This window comes from Dunckerocampus dactyliophorus, chromosome 16 (genome assembly GCF_027744805.1).
Source record: "Dunckerocampus dactyliophorus isolate RoL2022-P2 chromosome 16, RoL_Ddac_1.1, whole genome shotgun sequence".
Lineage (NCBI taxonomy): Eukaryota > Metazoa > Chordata > Actinopteri > Syngnathiformes > Syngnathidae > Dunckerocampus > Dunckerocampus dactyliophorus.
This window is the reverse complement of record NC_072834.1, coordinates 2,850,744-2,867,500: the sequence shown is the minus strand read 5'-3', so window position 1 is coordinate 2,867,500 and position 16,757 is coordinate 2,850,744. Positions and strand designations below refer to the sequence as shown.

At 40.9% G+C, this 16,757-nt stretch overlaps 1 protein-coding gene across 4 annotated transcripts in view; it reads right to left on the bottom strand.

The window, feature by feature from the left end:
• Window positions 1-16,757, bottom strand: part of uvrag (UV radiation resistance associated gene) — a 76,140-nt gene that overhangs the window by 52,091 nt on the left and 7,292 nt on the right. For all 4 annotated transcript variants that reach the window (XM_054755838.1, XM_054755840.1, XM_054755839.1 and 1 more), the window contains 7 exons: window positions 15,829-15,946; window positions 15,677-15,711; window positions 15,021-15,182; window positions 14,784-14,858; window positions 14,602-14,687; window positions 8,712-8,817; window positions 3,496-3,622 (listed from right to left, as the gene is read on the bottom strand). In XM_054755838.1, coding sequence (XP_054611813.1) covers window positions 3,496-3,622; window positions 8,712-8,817; window positions 14,602-14,687; window positions 14,784-14,858; window positions 15,021-15,182; window positions 15,677-15,711; window positions 15,829-15,946 — 709 coding nt within the window. The remainder of the gene's footprint in view (window positions 1-3,495; window positions 3,623-8,711; window positions 8,818-14,601; window positions 14,688-14,783; window positions 14,859-15,020; window positions 15,183-15,676; window positions 15,712-15,828; window positions 15,947-16,757) is intronic.

Here is a 16,757-nt window from a genome sequence, read left to right as displayed (position 1 = left end):
AGTAAACGGCTAAACGTGTAGTGCGCATATAATGGCAAGACGCTGTGCCATCTGCTCTGAAAATTATCATTGTGACAATAAATCAACCAGGAAGCTCACTAAATCTTCCTTAACAGGACAACTTCGGGCCCCAAGGTGCGTAGCCGGGTTTCACAGGATTATAAGATTCCAGCTCCAAATTGAACAAGCACAGTGCAGGTTTGGGCAGAGTGACCTGAACTTTGCAACCTCTTAGTCTTGGTCTGCTCATGGGCTGTGTCAAAGTCACTGTTATTTCCACCCCAACAACTATTCTTTCTAAATCTGCAGTGCAAGTGCAACTTTTCCTTTCAGTATTTTGTACTCTTTATGAACAAGTGAAATTCTGTGAATTTTAACCCCTAAGAAGTTATTTGTGCTTAAAGTGAAATGATGGGGGATACACCGCACAATAAGTGGAACACATTTGCGACGTTTGGAAAAAAACAGACAAATGATTAGTAAACAACCATCAATACAAGTCCTGAGCCTTTTTACAGTATCCTGGTTTCAGTGGCCTTGGATAGTTCCTCTGTGGTTGTATCCATCCATTTTCTATGCCGCTTCTCCTCATTAGGGTCGCTGATCAATATCAAGAAGGTCAGATTTTTACAACAAAGTATCTTAGCTTTTCCTGGAGAAGCATAGGGTGCACTTCATATACAAATAAAAAGGTAAGGCAACAAATGTTTTTGACTTTACAAAAAACTTAATAAAATAAATGGGACTAAGAAGTCTTTGAAAAAGAAAGTGAATTATTTTCTTCTTCCTATTATACTGCTCTTAATGAGCAACCTGTAGAAACATAAAAGGAGCACATCGCTGGTTCTGTAGGATTTACAACCCAGTACTGGTCCAAGGCCCTGGTGTAGACTTGAAAAATATTTATCCAAATTAAAAAGTGATTGAAAAACAGTGGGAATAAATAACACTGGGATGTGTTCTTTCAAACAAACATGTTCAAAAGGCTCAAGCTAAGTCAGAAAAATTTAGGACCATGAGACCATATTGAATGAGCAACTATAAAAAAAAAACAAAACAAAAAAAACAGATGGTTGGTTTCCAGCAAATTCCACCGATCACAACACTTTGACGCAAAGTTTTAAGAAGAACAATGACACTGAGACAGAAGGCATCTGGGTGAGTCTAAAGACTTAAAGCCCTACCCTCTGTCAAGATGACAGCCTGTTGGAAGAAGCAAATGTGTCCTGCTGAGCTGCTGGGAGAAGAACCCTAATGGTTTTTCGATTTCACATATGACCGCTTGTGAAGTAAAAATACCGCTGCATGCCATTGCTTCAAAAAAGTCTAACGATTACTTGAAAAACCCCACAATGGACATTTATTGGCCAGGAGCTCTGACTGTGAATGTGCATTAGAATAACTCCTGTTACCAGATATAATAAACGTCATTCAGGGATGTGATTTATGATGTCTTCTAAAGCGAAAGAAGGTAAATTAGACCGTAGGAGTGTGACCCCAACAAAGTCATTATTCTAGAAGGAGGTGGGGGGGAGGCTGCTGTTTTCATTTCACGTCTGTGAAAAGGAAGTAAGCTATTCTCTCACTTCTCTGCCTCATGTTATGAAGTGTGTGCAACATATGCAGTGGATTGCATTCTTGTACAGAAGTAAGTCTGATTTTTCCACTTCAAAAGCAAATTAGCAGGCACCGAGTGAGCTGTTAGAAGGCCATTTCTAGCATGGGAGGGCTCACATTCAACAGGCATACTTTGGCGTCTTCCGATTCTCCATTTAACTTGATGTACATTTTACAGTTGGAGCTCCAAGTGCCTAAAAAGGTCTGCTGCTTCTGGAGGTCACATGCTTTTATGGCAATGTCAGTGTTTCGTTTGTTCCTTTCAGCTTGCTTCTCTGCCTCAGCAGTTGCCACCTTGTTTTTTGTTTTTGTTTTTTGGTGGTCAACTTTCTGATGATGACAGACGTGGTGGTGTTATTCCTGTCAGACATTGTAATGCATGTGTCAGTGTTGCAGCCCTCTGGCCACCTGTGGGTGTCGAAGCTACATCGTCGCATTCTCCTCTAATATAAGGCCTACTTGTAATTGGAGACTTGGAGCCAAGTCACAATCACTTCGCTCATGAGTGTGTTCTACTCCAAACCATCAACTTTCCACATCATTTTGGATATGAAGTGGTTCTTCAAAGTATCTACTTTGTACCCATTCCGGCTGTTGGTAGTCAATTCCTTACAAGTCTTTGACGATTTAGTAGTCTTCTGCTTCTTTGTGTTCAATCGTATTTTGGGTATTATAAGTATTTATGTTCATGTACCGTATATATCCTGTGTATATCAATGCTCATTTCACATGTCGGCCAATATATCGGTTAGGCTTTTTCAGCCCCCAATATCGGCCCCAAAAATCCCACGTCGGTCAAGCTCTATTACACACATACAGAACCTTGACTGGATGTTTGGGTTTCCTAGGCCATTTGTTTAGAGAGAGGCCGGCTTCCCGGGAGGAAGAATTGTTTGCTAATGGGCCCAATAGCTATGTGAGAAATGTGAAAACCCCGCAGGCAGGTACAGATGAGATTGTGACTAGGAAAAAAGGTTATCAATCCATGCTAGAGGTGTTCTAGGGCTATAATCCCCTTGATAGCATATACTTATACTCATTGTGAAAGTCACAATAAAAACTGTCACAAAACAGTCACAAAAAAAATGTGTGAGAAGAGTATATTTTACTAATAGTATCTACTCTGTCCGCATTGTAAATTCTGATGCACAATCACCAGCATACACTTCTTTAAGATCACACGCGTAACGACAGGCAAGGTCTTTAGAATCTTCATTAGGAAAAATCAATTAACAGTTCAATTAAGTATTTATGAGCATCTAAAATGTCAAATTAAACAAGATCAGACTTTGTAATGCCAGTCTACATAAAACAAATACATATATTGGACAATAAATATATGGGCTATAAGTGAAAGCACATGATAGTTCAAAGTTGTCTGTTTTGGCGACGGAGTCATGAGTCCTTGCATAAAGCTTGATTTCAGCATAACCGTACAAGCCAATGGCATTTTATCCTCCCACCCCCTCCAAAAGGAGAATGTTTTTTTTCCCCTTGTGTTTCTTAATAAGCACCTGTCCAGTCAGGAGATAAGCAATGAATGAGATGCAGAAAGCACAGAGCTCTTTCGGCTGTTAACAAGGTGGTGACAGCTAAAGAGATGCAGAGGATTAACAACCATTTTTGAGTATTTTGGCACAAAAGAAAATTCTTCCCGTCTTTTTCTTTTTTTAATAGAACTGCTGTTACCATTTATGATGTATGTTTGGGATCGTTCTCTTTGTGTTCGTTACAATCTGCAGATGTTTATGTTATGTTAATGTCCTCCTTAGATTTACACACAGTTTCGACTTGTGCACCCACTTCTTGTTTTTAAAAATCATTGAAAAAATGGTGAAAAAAGTGCGCAGCAAAATGCATAAAGCATGTACAGCTTACCTTTCTTCTGAAGCTGCGCCCCATCCTTCTGCCACAAACCTCTCTCTCTCCCAAGAGCCTTCCTCTGCCGCTGCAGCTCACTACGAAGAACGGCTAAACGTAGCTGCATGAACTCCCGCTCTTTCTTCTGCTCAAAGCAAACGAAAAGAGGCATACAGGAAAGAAGGAGTAAGGAAAATGCTGTAAATGACATAACAATCACGTTAGTTGAACACTTTGACTGGGGACACATTTTCCTCAACACATTAACTGCAAATCTCAAGTATTTTCAAGGTGATGTCAAAGTTCACGTCGAGCTGAAAGTCTCCGATATTGCAAAGTCGCATCCAAAGTCAACAAAATTTTGACTCGAGTCTGACTTGAGTCGCGTAACTCGTGTCCATACCTCTGGTGACGGCCATCTGTCTCGACCAGTTGCTCCCTTGCAGCCACAGGGATAAAAGTAAAGAGTTGCTCTCTTTTTATTACAGCGTCATTTCATTCTTGCATGTAATCTTTTCCTGACAGTATTTTATATGTCCTTCATGTGTCCGGTGTACAGTGTGAGTGACTTAGGTGTTAATTTAGGTACAAGTTTTGAGTTACACTAAAACTTGACTTACAACGCCATCAGAGGAACAAAAGTTGGACGTACTGTGAGGACCTCCTGTATATACTGTATGTAATACTGTACGTAGCGTTGGGCAAAATTCTTTTCTGCATGTTAACCACGTCTGGCTTGGACACTATTGAATTAACCCCACTCATACTGACTAGCATAGATGACAAGTAGGAAATTGGCTCTGTGTGTGTTAGCGAGAAAGAGAGACAGTAACCCACCGCTATGGTCTGTGTTCCGACTGAACATCAAACAGTAATGGGTCAGCTGAGTAAACACGCAGCATGCGTGGGGGAAGCATGTTGTAGCCCGGGAGATGAATGGCAGCGTGTGGGTGACAGGGTAAAAGGGCAATGCGCTGAGGTTGGTGGCCTCCGCTCTGTGCTACTTTGATCTAAGGCTCTCTAAGATGTAACGCTCGTACTCGCACTCGTACAAAAGGCCAAGAGTGGGAAAGCCTTAGAAGAGCTACACAATGCTCCACTCACTCCAAGTTGGTGGGCTTTTACAGAAAGGTAGAAAACAAGGATTATGTGATTTATTAGCTGATGTGAGCGCTGAAAGGGGGTTTTAAAGAATGTTTCAGTAAGCAGGAAATATTAGAGACAAGATTTTCAAAGGGATCTTTGTGGCAAAAGAATGGAGGCTCCATGTTGGGGTGCAGCTAAGCAGAAGCATTGTGTGCAGCTGCTTCAATACGTGTTGTGACGTTCTGGAAAGACAAACTAAATACTTGTCCTTATTAAAAGCCAGTGGACAATGTGATGGAAAACAATCGCCGAAACCCGAAGCCCAAACGTTGAAGTCCACGCTAAGATAAATATTAAAAAGGCTTATTTTTCTATGCGTTTTGGTCATTCATCAACACAGAAACTTGGGTTTTTGTCCTTAAAAATTTAGATTTTGTAAAAGGAAGATTTTCAAAAACTGCTGCTTCAGCGTTTGTGCATGGATAAGTAAAACTGGGCTTTTTGTCTAGTGTCATAAGAAATGTGCAATACCTCATGCATTTAAACCTTATTTAACACTAGAACACCTGTAATTATGTTATTAACTTGATGGTAGACTTATACAGTCATCCCTTGTTTATCACGGATAATTGCTTCCAGAGCGTGATAAGTGAATTTCCTCCAAGTAGGATTAAATTTACTAGTTAGCCTCCAATTCATTTGTTCTTAAGTTAAGAAAGTGTTTCAAACGAAGTGCGGAAGGAGGACAAAAAAAAAGAAGCCAAAAATGTACCACTTCCACACAGAATGGAAAGTGGACATGCCATGGCTGACTGCATGCAGCATGAAGGTAGTCTAATCTAATGTCATGTCTCATCAATGTAACATTACTGAGGCCTTGTGACCAGGAACTTGTCTTTCAATATGTTTTGACTAATAATAGGCCCTGGTCAACCACAAAACAGCATTTATTAATTAATTTTTGAAAACCCGCGATCGAGTGAGGGAGCGATGTTCAAACCGCAATGTAGCGAGGGACGACTGACGGTGCATCTAATGTGTGACTGACTGATGAACGTAGACGCTTTAAATGCGACAAAGTCAGCTGTGGCTGCTTTTTCAGGCTTTTGATTGAACAAAAATGAACATGACAGCGAGTGAATGTGTTTTTATGTGGTGTGGATGGAGAATTTATTTTTAACACCACGGTGGGGAAATGTATGTTACTGAAAATATTTGTGTTTGTCTGGACAAGGCCTAAAGTTCATCTTAAAAATCTAGACCGTACACTGATGGCATGTGTGATTATTTCAGGGATTCCCACTCAAATGCAGAAAAGCAGCGTGTCCTTACTGTTGCCCTGAAGGCATGGTGACAACAGACATGCATGCGCATAACTTTTGATCCGTTTTCATTCACTCACGAGGCAGGAGGAAGATAAATCATTGTCCAGGATAACTTCATTTGACCTTTTTTCTCATTTTCCATAAGTATTTCATGACTGGAAAAATTGGTCAATTATTTTCCAGGTTTTCCAGGATGCCTGGCAAGTTGTGACACTCATCTCCTGTTGTCTTCACAAAACTTATTGGATGCGTGACTTGAAGAGTACACTGCAGTAATCCCTCGATAGAAAATCTGTTTACGACCTTCTATATACACTTTTTTTTTTGGTTTTTTTTACATTAGATCCCTCTAGACATGAAACAATACCCCGATAGTCACTTTCACACTCATATTACCCACTATAAGAGGCAAAATATAAGTAATTTAAGACATAAATAAGACTTGTGCTCATTCGAGCGAGGGACGGACAGGATGTGACGTCGGGGGTTCAGAGTACATTTTAAGCTGGGTAACGGCCACAACAGTAGCCCATGTGTCTGCAATCGGCCTCCGAACCACACTTTGGACACCCCTTGCTAGAATCCCCAATCAGGCCAACTTTAGATTTTTCTTAAATGTGTACCTGGTTATATGCAACTTTTAACAAGTGTCATCTTCTTACCTGTTCTACCTCTCACATGCAAAACAGGCATAATTTTGGATGTGAGAGCAACCCGAAAAGAACTCACATGCAAACACACAAACAAGGACACTCCATGCGCACTCCAAGGCCGCAAAGTGCCCCCATTCTAAGCAACAGGCCTTACCCAAGATATTACATAATCTATAATGAATGTTATTTAGTAATAAGTCACATAACTGTAACTGATAAACACAAATACACCCACTTAACTGTGATCACTTTAATTCTCAGACAAAACTATTCCCTGCACTTCCATCTCGGTCTTATTCAACACTCTACCTGACCGAAAACTACCCCAGCTTCTGATCTAAATCAGTGCTAATGTTATGCTGTGTATGTGTCAGTCTATCTTTTCAAGGGACAATACTATTAAAAAAGAAGCTTGGATATACTTTATAGTAGTCAGTGTAGCATTTGTAGAGCAAGTGTCATTTCTATAGATTTTGTGATGTTGCCATCTTCGGCATAAATGATGCTTAAATTTGCTGCACGGTTAACCATCCATCCATCCATTTCGGGTCTGGGTCGCAGCGGCCGCAGTCTCAGCCCAGACTTCCCGGTCCCCAGCCACCTCTTCTAGCTCCACCGGGAGGACACCAAGACGTTCCAAGCCAGCTGTGAGACATAGATCTGCCTTCTCTCGGCTGGGCATGCCCGGAACACCTCACCAGGGAGGCATTCAGACTACATAAATGCCCGAGCCACCTCAATTGGCTCCTTTCCATTTGAAGGAGCAGCGGCTCTACTCTGAGCCCCTCCCGGATGTCGGAGCTCCTCACCCTATCTCTAAGGGTGCGTCCAGCCACCCTACGGAGGATCATTTAAGCCGCTTGTATCCGTGATCTCGTTCTTTCGGTCACGACCCAAAGCTCATGACCATAGGTGAGGGTGGGAACATTGATCGACCGGTAAATTGAGAGCTTTGCCTTCCGGCTCAGCTCTCTCTCCACTGTGCCGTTAACTTTATTTTGTTCCTCATGTGAAAGCTGAGATAACTTTTAGGAATACAGGTGTACACTGTTGTGGCTGAAAAAAGCCCAATTTATTTTGCTACTATTTGGTAATCTTGTGTGCCTTTCTGGTAAGATGCTTAGGCTGCAACAATCTTAAAAATAAAAATAAAATAAAAAAAAGACTTCTGAAATCTCAAGGAGACTGATTAGACACAAAATCAGTCACCCAGGGTGGCCGCAGAACATGCCAGGAGCTTCAGCCAGTTAAATTGTGAGCCGACCCTTCTGCTAGACTGTTGGAAGTCATTTACAAATATTCAGTAATGACTTACAAAGCGTTTACAGTGTTTTTTGTAACTGATTCCTAAACTATTTATATGCCCTTGATGGGTATTATTTTATCCACCGACTCATTTGTTAGAAATCTCAGCAGACATAAAGCAAACACCAGAAATGAACCAGAATGCAGACCTCCACCAAAGCAGATGTGTTAACATAAGTTGAGTGGAGCTCGATATCTGTTTGTGTGTGCATTTGTCCACAAACTGGCTGAAATATTTTGGCAGGTCAGGTAGAAGAATGTTTCTCTAAAAGGAAAGACTACCTGCAGGATAAAAACACCTCGAGGCACTTAGACCAGCAGCAGACAAGGGATGCTTATGAAGTCGGTGTTTACAATAAACACAACGTCAAATCAGGGATCAGAGCTCAGTTTTCACAGGTGTGTGGCTGCCAATTCCAAAAATGTTAGATATGCTTTCTTGCGTTGGCTTTGTAGATACGACATGAGGGGGAAACAAACAATGGGTCCAGGTCATTTTGACAGACGGAATAGTTCTTCATCTCCAACTCTCACTTGCTCCGTCCAGGTGAAAAGAAACAATGACTGGTTATACCGTGTGAACATCCACTTCCTGTTGAGGTGATCCAAGCTCTAATGCTGTTGAGCTTTTGGCACAACACAAGTCACTGAATGGGCCGATGAGCACGCTATTGCTGATAACGGCAATTACCGGCCTCTGGTAAAGTCGTAGCTCAAATCACTCATCATTATACATTTTCGCAAAAGAAACAACAAATCTCCCGCATAAATCAACTAATTTCCTAAATGAAAACATCGAGGGCTGCTGAAGATAAGCAATTAAGTCGCTGAGCCGTTAATGGCGCTCAAATTCATTGTTACTTACCCGCACGGTGCATGTTGCTGTTGTTCTCAGTTTCTCCTCAATCTCCTTCCCAATCTTCTGTACGGTTACTTGGGTCTGCTTGATGGCTCTCTGGGCTGTGTGGAGCCTGTAGTGAGATGAAAACAACAACAAGTCATTGTTTCAGCAACCAAAAATAACAACACTCTTGTAAATCACCATCAATTAACAACCGTTAACAACCTCGATTGTTACTGTTTCAAAAGGGATAGTTTGGACTTTTTGACATGAAGTTGTATGACATCCCCATCAGCAGTGTAGTCCAACAACAGAGACTTGCCCCCCATTTGGTCAAAAGGAAGTTGGCTACTTCGCCGATTTCTCTTATTGTGGGCTATTTCGGGAACCTATCGCCCGCGATAAACATGGGAACACTGTATGCATTCAAAAGAGTAACACATTTGCATCACAAAAATGCCTCCTCGAAAAAAATCAAACCGCTTAAATCCCTCTGCGTTATATTTGTCTCCCGCCGTATCCCTGCACACTGTCGACATTCTTGTGTATGTGACAAAGACGCTCGCATCTTCTTCCGGACAGAGCGCCGCGGCCATCTTGTTTACCTGTGTGTTCCACAGAAGAAGAAGATGCGAGCGTCTTCGTCACTACGTTCTTCATCACTGAAATCCGACCACAACTGGACTTAAGGGACCAAATGGAGGTAATGGGGGGATGTCAACAAAAAATCCGAACTATCCCTTTAAATGTTTTTTTTCTCCTCTGTCCTGTCCAGCCTTTAAGGCAGATAGAACTGTAGATCTAAATGCCCTTTAAAAGGTTAATGGTTGCTTTGCTGATTGTTTCCATGTTGCTTGCTTTACTCACAAACTGAGGCCAATTCGCTTTACCCAGGCTAAAATACAAAACATTCAACAACAACCAGAAAAATTATTAAAAAGGCACAAATAATCATATCATATCCACAAATCTGCATTTGTTGTTTGTCCACAGATACTACTACTTCTGCTTTCCGCTTGTTCCATTACCCTACAGTGGTCTTCAATATTAGATCATTACGATCATTTTTGTGACACTATCGATGAACAAAACCTAACTACACACCAGTCAATGTGTGGAATAAAGTTGAGTCTAAGGCTGCAACCAACAATTGTTGTCTTAGTAGACATTGCTTTGGTTAGATACAAAAATCTTTCTGGTTCTCAATTGTGGTGGTGGTGGTGGTGGTGGTGGTGGGGGGGGGTAGTGGTCTGGGTCAGAGGGTTGATGTAAATACAAGTTTTCCTCAGGTATTTACTTTGTTTAAGGCTTTAAGAAGTTTGCTCTAGAGTGAGAGTCTCATTTTAAACATCAGGTCCAGGTCCTCGGGGGCCTTTTTCTAATTATAAATCTCATGCAGTTACATGTTTGATATTATTAGTATTATTAGTAGTAGAAGTATTGTCTCTCTCCAGCCTCTAAGCTAGAAAATACGCAAATGTAAACAGACCTGGGGGAGGATGCCTTCAGTTAAAAAAATAAAACCATTAAAAAAATAAAAATAAATTTCAAAATGACCAAAAAGTTGATTTATTTCAGTAATTTCATTCAAAAAGTGAAACTTGTATAATATATACATTCATTACACACAGACGGATACAGTATATTTCAAATGTTTGTTTCGTTTCATTTTGATGATTGGCTGGCGACCAGTCCAGGGTGTACCCCGCCTGCCTAATGAGGAGAAGCGGCATAGAAAATGGATGGGTGGATGATTATAACTGAAAACTAATTTCAAATGTTTATTTTGTTTAATTGTGATGATTATAACTGAAAACTACTGAAAATCACAAACTCAGTATCTCAGAAAATGTGAATCTTACTTATGGCCAATAAAAATTTTAAAAAAAGGATTTTAGAAATGTTGGCCAACTGAGAAGCATGAACGTGTACAGCACTCAATATGGTACAGGAGGAAATTACTGAAGTAAATCAACTTTTTGGTCATATTCTAATTTACTGAGCAGCACCTGTATATATTATGAACTTGCGTTTGAATTTGCTGAAGGTGAAAGCTTAAGATAGCGGTTTGCAACATGAGGGCTTCATGCGTTTAAGCGATTGCCACGGTAGAACGTGATACCGCCTTTTCCACCAGGTAAGAGTTATCTCCTCTATCCTTTTCACGCACGTCTGCCTCCTTATCCTTCCTTCGGTCTTTCCCTTAACGCCTGGCGATCAGACCCGATCACAGAACCTATGAACCAGGGCGAGGCCGGTGAAGAGCTCCCTCGGTACATCCGCAGCAGTTTCATCGCTGGACAAGTAAAACTCCAGAGGACATGTTCTCACTAACCATGACAACTTTCCTTTTCCAATGCAGGAGAAATACCAAACAGCTGTGCCGTGGGGGGATTTGCAGGAAGTTATGACTATGGCCGTGCACTCGACCCATGAAGATGATAATCATCAAAAAAACAAAAACTTGAGCTCCTTTGACAGTGACACTAGATACGGGGTGTCAGATAAAACCTAGCCTTGTGAAACTTCTACATTTGTTTTTGTTTTTTTTAATGAATGTCTTGTACGCTACATTTAATAGGGTCTTCAAATTTTGGAAGTTAAAAAGGTCAATGTCATATTTTGCACATCCCACAAATCTTTTGCACATTGTCTTCCAAAATGTATCCAAACAATTGGCAATAGCTGCAACGAACAATTATTTTCTTAGTCCGTTAATCTGAAGCCTGTCATGTCGATTAATTGAGTAACTGATTTGGCCCTAGACGAACCAAATCAATATGAACCAAACACAAACAGCGGTTTGGTCCACAACATAAGAGGCAAAAATGTCAATCACTGTTTCCAAAGTCAAAGTATTCACATTTGACAGGCTGAAATCAGAGGATATTTACATTTTTAAATTTAAAAACTATTAATCAAATAAAAACTATTTGTGGATTAATCTGGTTTGATTAATTGTTGCAGCTCAAACCAGTAGACTTACTGCAGTTCTAACTGTCCTTAGACTCACAATAGCACGAAATTTGGCTGAGACTTGCAAAAGCCTTGATAACATTTAACCGCTATCAGCAAGACGCAACTAAGTATGACAATCATAAAGTCAAACATTTCCCAGCATCACTCGTTAGCTCAGATGATGAGATGTGAGACACTTTTTTTTACCCCCCGATCAGAGTTCAACATCTGCTGCAGTCCAACCAGTCCAAAAAAAAAAAAAAGCAGTTTTAATTCTACACTTGCTCAAACGTACTTAAGATTTGTCAGATCAAAACATGATCGCTCCATAAGACTTCAAAATGGGGTATTAGCATCCACACGTCCATTAATTACTTCCTAAAGCTGCACCCTAAGCATCACTGAAGCTGTAGTTTTTAGCTGCATTGCTGTAAAGCTGCAGGGTTCACAGCATGAGAAAAAAGTAGCGGCTTATACACCAGAAATGATGGTACTCAAAAGAAAAGCAATTAGGCACTTTTACCATTTACATAACTATGACCATAAGCAAATCAGACTGAGAATTTTTTTTTTGTCTCAAAAGATTCAGAAAGTGGCAACTAATCTGTTACCCCCAAAACAGAACCCAATAGTCCCTGGGTAGGGCAAACATGAAGGACATGTTGCAGCTTAGATCAATCCCTGATGGTGGGTGAGGAGTAAGTCCTGCACCTGAAATCCACCATAGAAACCTCAACATCTGGTCATTGCGCCTAAGGCTTTTTTTCTACAGCTGAGGGATTCTGAGATTGTGCACGCAGCATTTATTAAAGACTTTTGCATTTCCAGTCACTAGCTCCATGCTCTTGTTTTATAGTAGAAATCTCTTGTTTACGGTTTAACCAAGCAAACGGGTGTAAGAAGCAAAATATTTAACAATAATAAACAATGAGAGGCGCAACTACAAAACTGTTTTCAGTTAAAACATTCCGTCCGTGGCGACAATGGGCCCAATAAATGTGTGTGCAGTGCGCACCCAGGGCGAAAGAAAGCTTCGAAATATGATTCTTTTATCAATTTGCTGTTGTTTTTGAGCCCACAGTCACAATAGCCTCTGGAGAAACAAAAGCAAACCACAAAATCCAGTTGCTGAGAAGCGCTGACACAATTTAGGTGCAGAGACATCAGATGCTGCTTGTTGGAAAGCATTATCACCTCAACAGCTCCGGGGCGCGATGAGAGGCGGCCTACAAGTGTGTTGGAGTGTTTGGTTCACAAAAGGAACAAGGCAGCAGAGAAGCTCAGACAACAGGACAACACATGCGTCTAATTGTTCAGGAGAAAAAATGACACTTGGAAGAGTTCAGGTTTCATCTGAAATATCGTAGCATTCACTCACAAAATCTGCCGCCTCTAAATGTGTCTTTTTAGCTGTTGTCATTGCAACTGACTTTTAATTTGTGTAGACAAGCGTACATTTGGAATGCATGTCCTTCTTTGAGTGATGCAGAGGAGTTGAAGGGCTGCTGGCAGGGGTGTCAAGATCTCGCAAGATTAAAACGTGACAAGATTTCTCGCAGTAGGCCTGGGATTATAAATTAATCACACAGTAAATTAAAATGTATTGCCGTGTGCATGTGTGTCTGTTTTCCTCGTCTCTCGCCTCCAAACAGGCAGGAAGCGGGCACTATTTTTTTTTTCTTCCTAATCCTGTCAGATACCCATTTTAGCCATGTGCTCACATAATAAGCAGTCCCTTAGCACCATCTAAACAAGCATTAATAAAAGGATTTTTTCACATGTTGGTTATATCAACAATTTTTTGGTATGAAAACATTACTTTCTTTTATTTTCATATATACAGCATTTTTTAAACTAGAAAGCCTACATTTCTACACACAGCTTTTTGAGGGCTTCAAAGCAATTACAGGCTGTTAAAATCCACAAAATTGGTATCCCTGGACACTGTACATCCCCGCTATTTGCGGGGGTTACACTCCAAGATCACCTATGAATGGAGTCACACTGGGTGTGGAGAGAGGAAGGGAACAGCAATGGAAACTGCAATAAATTGGTAAAATGCACTTCTGGATTGTCACGTTGTGGGGTCGCCATGGTTACCATTCAATAAACCATGACCACTTCAAAATAAAACAGTGGCAAAGCCTTGTGACATGTCTAAATACCCTTATTTAATTCTAAAACTGTCTGAAAATGTTAGTGGAAACAGTTGTAATCACCTTAATGACAGGATGTTTGTCTTATTTTGTTACACTACCTAAGCAAAAATATTGTGTCATTAAACTAGTACGTAATCACGCTACATTTAGCAGGAGGGTATTCCTTGGGGAAGCCTCGAGGTTACTGAAAGTAGTGCTTACGTTTTATAGATGCAAAAACAAACCCATGTTTAGCAACAGCTGGTGGCCCAAACTGAATTGGTGGTCCCTGACAAAAACCTCAATAATAACTCTCCGGTACCCTCTAGTGGTCTTCATTTATACTGCATCTATTTTTGCTAGAGAAGCACTTGCATCGTCATGTAGATTTGGTTACAAATGCGCCTTTACAGGAGTCGTTACTTTCATACAAAGAAAGGTGCTTACCGTTATAGCAAAGCAGTCCTTCACAGGTCTAAATGAGAACTACTGAAGTGTCACCTTCCGGTCACCAAGCAATAAAAGCTAATAAGAAGTATGCAAAGCAAAAACAAATGCTTCAAACATAACTGAGACTGGTCCAATGAGAAATACTAAACACGAGGTAGGACATATTACACTGCAGTACAATAAGGATACCACTTTACAATGACGGTATCAATCGTTGAGTTCCTGTCACGCACGAAGCTGTACAGGACCCTTTCACCATATTTTAAGTGTTGCCATCACTTGCAATTCTAATGAAATAATTCCAGCGAGAAGATAAAAAGCATAATAATGCCAATAGTGGGGGCACATGTCAACGCAAGTGATCTTACCTAAGCAGCGAGAAGACACTGTAGGAATTCCTGACTGAGCTTTGGTCAACCTGAAGCAGACTATTTTTCTTCCGCTCCGACTGGTCCTGCAACGGCAACATGTTTAACATTTCAGCATCAAAGCCTCACAGCGCGACAAAGACTCATCATGTGAGCGTGCTGGAAACGGACAAACACTGCACCTTGTGATCAAAGTCTGCTGCATAATAGCCATCATTCAACCCAAATATGATCTCATTTGGATTCCTGGATCGTATCTGTGGAAAATGCAAAGCAGTTGAGGATCACGATAGAAACACTGACTCATCTTTGAGGAAAAACACCATATTCGTTCTTGTCAATTTTATGAAACGATGGTGAAAATGTAGACTTTTTCTAACGAGATTCTTATTATGCCTGTCTTGGGTGTGGCAGCTGACCTGCTGTCCTGCGTATCTGACGCCATCCAAGTTGACTTTCCATTCGATGAGGAGCTGGTACTGTTCCTCTTGTCCTCCCCAAATTCTCACCACGAAGCATGACACGGAGGTATCCAAAAGGTCCGGCAACATACCAAAGTCCAGGCTGCGCCAAGTAGGGTTCTTTTAAACACACACAAATGCGTACAGAGCGTGAGTAGTGCATCACTGAAACTGCTTCAGAACACTAAGATTTAAATGATTTGGAGTGAAAATTGACTCTCTTTTACTAAATATCAGCAGCTGCTGATGTAAGAAAGGTTACGGGATCACGAGAGAGATATTCTTTGATGGAAATATCATAGAGAAATAAGCAATTGAATCTATTCTGGTCCCTGCTCAAGTTTGCTGTTGGTGCTTGGTGAAATTAAAACATATTTCACATTTAAGAGCCTGAAATCAGAAGATAGCTACAGTTTATTTAAGTACAAAAACTATTCATTGGATACCAAAATAGCTGTCAAATATTTGGATAATTGATGAACTGTTGCAGCTCCAGATCATATGCCTTCTCATGATGATTGGTCCAATAACACAATTTGCATCAACAATTTCAATATCTCCAAAATGCAAGACTGTAAAGAGACCAAAAGCCAACAAAAAAATATAATACTTACCAGTGAGTCACGTATGACTTCACTCTTGTAAAAATCTAACAAGACATGAAAAAAATGGGATTAAAAGATAGCTAGTACATACTCAAAAACACAATCAAACAATGCTAATCAGCAAAAGTGCTTGACAGCAACACAGCAGTAGTAACACTCACCACTCGATATACGCTCTCCTATGCACAGGTGCAGGGTGAAGTATGTGTCCAGCAGGGGGGAACCATTCTTGTTGACAATGTTTCTTGCAGCAATGCTCCGGAGGTGACGCAATCGTCTCTGTTCAACAGAAGAAAAAAAAGGAAAGAGAGCAATGTTGGTGTCAGTTGTAAAACAGACAACAGAGTTGTTGTACCAAATGAATGACGTATTTGATGACAGCGGCACGATTGTGTCCTTGGACAAATAAGACAGAGGAGACAGTTCAAACTAGGCCTGTCACGACAACAAATTTTGCCGGTCGATAACTGTGCTACAAATTATCGTCGGTATTCAATATTATCGCAACATTTTTTAGACTACAGTATTTTTCCCCCCGTTCATTGTAGTCATGAGAGGTGTCATTCACATTTGAACCACTAGATGGTACTCAAGTATAGTGTACACCGGTGTACCTGCGTCAGACATTAGCTTGGCACAGAAGTTGCCTGTTTGGATGTTTTTGCAATGCAGCCAGCGACACTGTCTATTCTGTGGACGCGCACCATTTGCACTGTTTTGTTTATATTTGCAAAGCCAACGCCTCAGTAAGCGCTGACTGTCGGGACGAAGGCTCCGCTGCCCGAGCACCTCCATTGATGGTTTTATTTCCCCCCTCAGTTGAGAAAACTGTCCGTGTCAATCGTGGGTGTTTATGCTGTGGCATTCGCTTTTGTGCTGTCATTCATTTTTGCTTATGCCGGCTCACGGAGCTAACTGCAGCTAGGGTAGTATCCATAGGCATATGCCATAGGTAGTAGCTAGCATAGAGTAGCTAGTAGCCCCGCCTCCACAAAGAGGCTGAATGAGATGAGAGCCATCTCTCTCCGTTCATACCACTATAAAAGAGTGAACGCTCTTGTCATCCGGCTTGTGTGTCACAGATAAACGA